Source organism: Orycteropus afer, unplaced genomic scaffold (assembly GCF_000298275.1).
Source record: "Orycteropus afer afer isolate SDZICR_OR568_19922 unplaced genomic scaffold, OryAfe1.0 scaffold00070, whole genome shotgun sequence".
Lineage (NCBI taxonomy): Eukaryota > Metazoa > Chordata > Mammalia > Tubulidentata > Orycteropodidae > Orycteropus > Orycteropus afer.
The window spans coordinates 7,727,971-7,735,694 of record NW_006921657.1 but is presented as its reverse complement, the minus strand read 5'-3'; the positions used below and the strand labels follow the sequence as shown (position 1 = coordinate 7,735,694).

General features: G+C 51.6%; 1 protein-coding gene across 1 annotated transcript in view; it reads left to right on the top strand.

Moving 5' to 3' along the window:
* Positions 1-7,724, top strand: part of COL13A1 (collagen type XIII alpha 1 chain) — a 187,365-nt gene that overhangs the window by 138,389 nt on the left and 41,252 nt on the right. The window contains exons 19-20 of the mRNA XM_042780919.1: positions 4,509-4,553; positions 5,418-5,450. Of these exons, the coding sequence (XP_042636853.1) occupies positions 4,509-4,553; positions 5,418-5,450 (78 nt within the window). The remainder of the gene's footprint in view (positions 1-4,508; positions 4,554-5,417; positions 5,451-7,724) is intronic.

Below are 7,724 nucleotides of genomic sequence, written 5' to 3'. Positions count from 1 at the left end.
GTCATGTTGTCAGAAGGGACCATTTCCTGGAGAAGGATGTCATGCTTGGTAAAGTGGAGGGTCAGAGAAAAAAGGAAAGGCCCTCAACAAGGATTGGCACAGAGGCTGAGCAAGACTGGGCAGAGTTTTGTTCTGTTATACATAGGGTCACTATGAGTCGGAGCCAACTCAGTGGCACCAAACATGCTGGAAATCAGAGCCAATTCTTGGCACCAAGGTTAAAAGGCCAGCCCACCAGAGCAGGAGACAGACTGGGATAGACAGGGTTCCAGCAGCCTCTGCCATTCACCCTCCATGCAAATGGAGCAAGATCTTTTGTAAGACTCAGAGTGCTCACTATCCCAGCTGTAGAATGGGCCAAATGGTGTGTGAGAGGCCATGGGTGAGGCCTTCTGGATCCCCACTGGGAAGAGCAGGGGAGGCAGAGACAGAGAGGATACCTAGGGCCCTGCAGCTGTTTGCAAACACCGAGGGCCTGGCCCATTGGAGACAGACAGTAATGAGTTAGTGGATCTAAATGAAGAACAACTGTGAAGAACTTAAAGCATTTAAACAGAAACTTTTCAGAGGAGAACTGGAAAAGAAGGAGCAGGGCTTTAGATACGATCTCATGATCTCACGAAGACACAGTGGGAGGAACAGCTCTCTGGGCAGAACTATGTTCATCTGTCAGCTTAGCAGTAGCACTCACAGCCCACCCACCCCCTGTCCACCTCACCTTTTCCTGAAGTGACCCTGGAGTACTAAGTAATAAGCCCCAGCCCCTCTCACCTCACTAGCCATCCTTGGATGATGTCTTCTGGCTGATGAGGAGTGCAATTCTCCAGTTCAGAGGCCAGGCCGTGTAAACCCAGAGATTAATGAGGTGGAGAGACCGTACAGGATGGGGTCAGCAGGGTCAAGGGAAGCCCAGAGATGGGGATCAAGGGTCCTGGGTCATTGGTGGAATTAAGAGACCTGACCCAGAGGGGAGGGAAGGGGCGAAGGTCAGTGCCCTAATGAGGAAGCCCTCCCTGCTAGGAGACTCCAAAGGGCCGGATTTCCCGAGTGCACAGTTGTCATTTCTACTCAGACCAACGTGGGATAAAGTCAACCCCAATTAGCCGGAAACCCTCACCCCTGGGGTTCTGTTCTGAGCAGCTCAGCAGAGGCTGGCTCTGCCCTCCTCCCCTGCAGAAGTGTGAGCTGCTCTCCGGGGTAGATAGGAGGAGGGAGACCCAGAGCTAAAGCTCCCTCCTCACCAAGCCCGTTTCTGGAGCAGCCAACAGACCTAAGTGCCACCTCTCCAGCTTCTGGCCTCTCTCCCTCCCAAGGATTGTGCCAGAAAGCCGGGAGGGGGTGTGCGTGGATGAAAAGAGCCAGAGGGGCAGGAGAAGACAGAGGCATCCAATTCAATGTTTTCATTTTGAGATGGGGATCCTGGGCACAGAGAGGGAACACAGCTTCCCGGTGGTCACACAGCATGCCTGACTTGGTCCAGCTCCCCCTTTGTGAGCCAGGGGTATTGGGAGAAAACTGAGAAAAAGGAAGAGGAAGAGAGGGACAGATAGCAGACCTCTGAAAAGTCAGAGACTCCCAAGCTGACTGCTCACCCCCAGAGGTTTCTGTCTAGGAGACGCCTGGCCAAGTCGGCCCTGTTGGGTCAGGCTTGTTAGTGGGGAGCTCTGGTCCTCCAACAGAAGGAGCGACAGGAGCCCCTGACTGCCTCTATGAAAGACGCTTTGGGGCTCATTTCCTTGGACAGCTCCAGGCTGTGAGGGAGGCAGAAGACCGCTTGAGACACTGCAGCTGCTGTTGCCAGACTTCAGATGAGGTCCTGTGGCACCCTCTGCTGGCCGCAGAGCAGACCTGTGTTTGCAGGCAGTGCCATGTTCAACCCTTTTTCTTGGTGTGCCTGTGTGTGAGGACCCAGCCCTTACACAGAGAGGCTGTGCCCTGACCTCACCCCACAGAGGGTGGGATGGAACATCAGCCCACCTGATGCTTAGGTGAGCCAAAGGAAATGGGCACTTGGATTTTGTCAGCCAATGGGCCTGTGTTCAAATCCCTGCTCTGCCTCTTACAAACTATATGACCTTGGCAATCTGCCCAGCCTCTCAGAGCCTCAGTTTGCTGACTTGTAAAACAGGGAACACCATCTCCTCCCATGTTAGAGAAGATTCTTGGAAATTAAATTAAATCAGGATGTAAAGCACTTAGCCTTTTGCCAGAGCCTTGAAGCATGCACTAAATGGCCCTGCCTTTCTCTACTGTTTTCTAGAGGATTTTCCCAGCACTCAAAGGCCAGGATAGGCCTGGAGCTCCAACTTGTCTGCTATGGTGTGTTCCCTGACTCCAGCTCTGCCCACCAGCCTAGGGCTCAGGGGGTCACTGGTGGAGTCAGGGTGAGGGAGGGCTCTGGCATTTGGAGCTAAAGATTCCGGGCCTTTTGCAGAATTAAGAGACCTGGCCCACAGAGGATGGAGGTGAAGCCATCATGGGGGTAGACATGAGTTCATGTGGGCAGATTACAAAGGCTGAAAAGAGGGAGATATCCCTGTGGTGGTGAGGAACCCAACACAGGATTATGAGGGTCTTGTGGATATATTTCTATTAGAGAGAGGGGGCGAAAAATTACTTCAAAGAATTAGCTCACATAATTGTGGGGGCTGGCAAGTGTGAAACCCACAGGTCAGGCGGCAGGCTAGAGACCTCTGAAGGCTTGCATCCCAAGATCTACAGGTCAGGAAAGGGAAGTACAGAGGGAGAGAGAGAACATGTTTTCCCAAAATATAGTCTTCAGGCGGATCATACCCTAAGGAAGCTCTCCTTTCAACTGATTGACTGAGTCCATTAGATTATGCTGTGAAGGGTGATTACATTTATTATGGAATAGCATCTAGTCTAAGGTTTGGCCAAATCACTGGGAACCCCAGCCAGCCAAGTTGACAGGTAAAATTAATTATCACAGAAGGATAGCCAAAGGCTTCACAGGGAAAATAGTGTTTGACCAGGATGCTGAATAAGGAATAGGATTTTGAGTTGAGGGACTAGCATGAAGGCAGCTATGAAAAGGGATGGTATTTTCAGGGCGATTCATGCCAGGATGTCAGGTGAGGAGGAGGCTGGGAAGGAAGAGGAGGCAGAGGGCCAAGTCAGAGTTTGGCCCCTTTTCTCTGGGGTAGTGGATGTGTTTGAAGAAGGCAGTATTGTTATCCAGGCTGCATTGGGGAGGAGCACTCAGATGCCAAGGTAGAGGACATGGCAGGAGCAGCTCTAGCCTTGGCCAGAAGGGTGGTTCAGGCCTTCCCGTAACATGGAAGAGAAGGGAGGGAGTGGGCAACTGAAGAGACAGGGGCCAAGGTCAAGGGGACCAAGTTCCTCTTTGCCTTTCAGCCTGTGGGTTTGGAAGTTGGGCCTGCAGCCACGGCGCTCAGACCCAAGGGGAGAGATGGACAAGATCCAGGTCTGTTCTGGGTTCATATGGCCCACTGCACAGTGCTGACCTTCTGGAGGCAGGAGGGCAGCAGGTGGACAGCCACTCCTGTGGTTGGATAGCTCCCTGGATCCTGACTTCTGTGGGTTAGACCAGTGGGGACAGAACTGGTCCCCTCTCTTCCCCTGAGCTCTCCCTCTGCTCAGGCAGGTTATATCTCAGCTCACCTACTCTCCCTCATTTGCGACTGGCTGTCACCTCCAACCCCTACTCCATCCTCGTCCATCCTTCGTCCTGAACTTACCCCCTCCCATAAATTGGCATTTTCATGGGAGAATGGAGGTTGAAAATGAAGATCAGACAGTGGGAGATGGTCGAGCAGACTCCATGCCATTCCCAGAGGAGAGAGTCCCCAGAGTCTCAGGACAGGCAAGTCAGGGCTGAGAAGTAGACAGGTCTGGGTCCTCCAACCATGGCCCCCCCGACCCACCCAGAGCACAGGCTGACCCTCTGACCACATAGGGCCAAAGCCTCATGCCCTTGGGAAGAGTTACACTCAGGGCACTTGAGAGGAAGGGGTGTTCAGATGAAGAGGAAAGCAGGAAACCCCTGTCTGGCTCATCCAGCAGGTACCATTCCAGGAAACTGACCAGAGGAAAAATGGAGCAGGAAGTAGTAGACAGGGTTCAGGAGGAGGGGTTCAATAGATAAGCAGCCAAGTGGACCATTGCTGCCCAGGCATCTTGCTCATGGCACTAAGTGTGGGTCCAGCCCACTGACAGGTCCCTCACCTTACTGGACCCCAGCCTCACTAGGTGCTCACTCAGGCCTTTCCTGCCTGGTGAGTTTAGGACTTGGACTTGCACACGTTCACCTTGCTGAGAAGAGCTGCCCACTGTGGCTACCAGGGGATGATGGCACCATCCAGGAAGCAGGCAGGGTCCCCAAAGCTCACCCTGAGCTGTGGATGGCCCTCCTGAGTTTCCAGAGAAGCCATTCTCTCTGACATCCTGGTAGGCCATGCTTCAAGAGCTCACAGCCCTTGGGACACTGAATCTGTTCCACTTCTCATTGTTCTTCTTTCTTCCTTCAGGGAGAGCGAGGCATGCCGGGGATACCAGGCAAGCATGGAGCAAAGGTACCTGCACCCCCAGCTCTGAGCAGCCCCTTAAACTTCCTACCCCCACACCCATACCTCTCTTCCAAGCTTGGGACAACCCCGGAGGCCCAGCTCATGGCTCTCTTTGTTCTCTCATCCTCCTGGGAAAAGGGCACAGGTCTCCTCCCCGGGGTTTCCCCTGCTACATAGCCTATGAGCCATCAGCCCTCCTGATGTGGCCAGACCTCCTCCTGGGCCCCTCTGGATCATGAAAACTCTGCTTAGATGATCCCAGCTCTGGCTGCAGTCCTGAGAAACATGTGGGCAGGAGAGACACCCCAAAATCATCTCCACTTGGGATTTGCTAAGTAGTGCTTTGGACAGCATGTCTACCTCATAGTAGATGGTCTTGGGCTGATATGAAAATGGGGCTCACTTAGCCACTCCCCAGACCACAGGGCAGAGGTGGAGAGGATAGCCCCGCTTGCATACTCAGGTCCATTATATTTGGCAAAACCAGGCCCTTTATTTATCTGCTGAACCAGACCTCCGGACGGCTCTCCCTTCTTCTCTCCCTCCCATCTCCTCCTCCTTCTTTCTTATTCCAATGAAGCCCCCACCACACCCTCAAGGACACTTCCATCTATCCCACCTATGGGCCCCCCAACCCATTCCCCAACCTGGGAGTCAGGCAGGTGGACTGGGAGCTCAGAGAAGCCAGCATAATGTTCGGCCCAGCCTTAATCGTTCAGCCCCTCTGCACTAAGAGCAGCTCAGCCACTACACCACCCTGTGGGACTGGGGGGCAGGCAGAAGTGGGGAGTCTTCCACAGTCAGACCAGCATTGCCTCCATGCTTGCCCTGACTACAGAAAGCCTTCATGTCTGTTTTTCTCTCTGCCAGGGGGCTCCTGGGATCGCTGTGGCTGGGATGAAGGTCAGTTGTAACTCAATGGTATCTGGGCAGCTGGGAAGGGAAGGGAGGAATCGAGGACAACCGAGCTGACACTGCAGAGTGGCCAAATGAGAAGACAGGCAGGATCCAGAAACACCGTTCTGAAAGTGACATTGATGCTAGATGCACCTTGAACATGAGCAGATGTTTACGTAAGCCGTGCAAGCAAGCAGCAAAGTTTACCAGCCTCATCTGCAGGGCTCACCAGCCTGCCATGTGTAGGCAGAGCCCAGGCCCTTCCTTTCCACTCAAGAACTCAGTAACCACATGCTGTCAAAGCTTCAGGCAGGAGAGCACGTGTGCTTTTCCTGGACGTCTCCCTAACTGCCTGTTTGGCTGCCTGCTGGATGAGTGGGGACACTCCAGAAGCACAAGTGACAAGTCCACTTACAGGAGGAAGTTTCCTTGGACAGGCTTGTGTTCAAGCCAAATGCCCACCCATCCTCTCCCACCTCCTGGGGTGCTGCGCACACTCTCACACACTCCCACACCCCTCCCCTAAGGGAAGAATCGGCCCCTCTGCCCGGCAAAGGCGGCAGCCAGGGATTCCTCACTCACTTGGCCATTCACTTTGATTCATTCAATAAATTTGCCTTGACTGTCTGCCAAGTGCTGTACTGGGGCTTGGAGAGAAGCAGAGTTGGATCAGCTGGCTCCATGCTCCAGGAAGAGACTCTGTTATTAGGAAGGAATGATAGGCGATACTGGCATTCTCTTCTCCCAGCCTGGTGTAGATCTGTGTTAGACTAGGGGCCATCTGGAAGGCAAATGCCCTTAATGAATACACCATCCTGTAGGGTCAGCAGCCCACAAGGTCTCCCTTGACCCGGGGCTGATGCTTCCCTTTCCCAGAATGCCTTTGCTCATCCTCTCTGTCTCCTTCTTCCTCCTCCTTTTCTCCTCCTCCTCTCACTACTTATTCTTTTCTTAAATTATGTTGTATTAGGCTTTTTGGTGAAAGTTTACACAGCAAGTTTGGTTCCCATTTGACAGTTTCCACAAAAATTGATCGATGACATTAGTCACATTCTTCATAATGTGCCAACATTTCTCTTTCATTGTATTCCGTTTGTTCCATTTCCAGTAGTCTAGTTATCCTGTTCCCTTGTTTGCTCATCTTCCCTTTAGATTAAATGATGACCTTCTGGACTCACACTGATGATTTTTTTCGTAGAGCTCTGATCAAATGGATAGTAAATATCCTTTATTTTGTGTGTTCCTCTGTTTTTCTGCTCAAAGGTAATCTCAGGGGGTAGTTTTGGTTCAGCGCTTAAAGAGTGTCTCAGGGTGATAATCTCAGGAGTCCTCTGGTCTCAGATGGTCCCGTTGGTCTGGCTTTTTCTAAGAATTTGAGTTTTGTTCTACATTTTTCTCCCATTCTTCCCAAGATCATCTATTGTGACCTCAGTCAGACCTGTCAGTGGCAGTAGCCAGGCACCAGCTAGTTTTTCTGGTCTCAGGGTAGTTGAGGTTGTGCCTCATGCTGGAGATCAACCTTGTAGATTTTGGTGACCTTCCTACTCTTTTGCTGCTGATGAGTAGAGACAAGAGTTGTATCTTAGATGGCCGCTTGCAAGCTTTTAAGACCCCAGACACTACTCACTTCATTGGGATACAGAACATGAACTTTGTAACCTGCACTATGCCAATTGACTGAGCTATCCCATGAGACTATGGTCCTAAGCTTTCAGATCTAGAAAACCAATCTCAGATGGTATTTAGTTATGTCTGAGGAGTGTGCATAGTTGTATAGTCAGTGAATATACGTGTCTGCATACACATATCTGTATTTATACATACATATAGATACTTCTAGGAGCTCTGGTGGCATAGTGGCTAAAAGCACTTGACTGCTAACCAGAAGGCTGGCGGTTCAAACCCACCAGCCACTCCTCGGAAGGAAGGTTGGGCAATCCTACTTCCGTAGTGATACTGCCTCGGAAACCCAAGGAGGGGTCGCTATGAGTCGGGGCCGACTCGACGGCACATAACAACAACAACAACAACATAGATACTTCTAAAAGTAGCTCCGGTGGCACAGTGGTTAAGGCAATTGGCTGCTAGCCAAAAGGTCAGCGGTTCAAACCTACCAGCTGCTCCGTGGGAAAAAGATGAGCAGTCAGCTTCCATAAAGATTTACAGGCTTAGAAACCCTGTGGGGCAGTTCTGCTCTATCCTGTAGGATCTTTTTGAGTTACAGTCGACTCAATGGCAGTGGGTTTTGGTATACTTCTACCTATTCTCACATTTGTATAT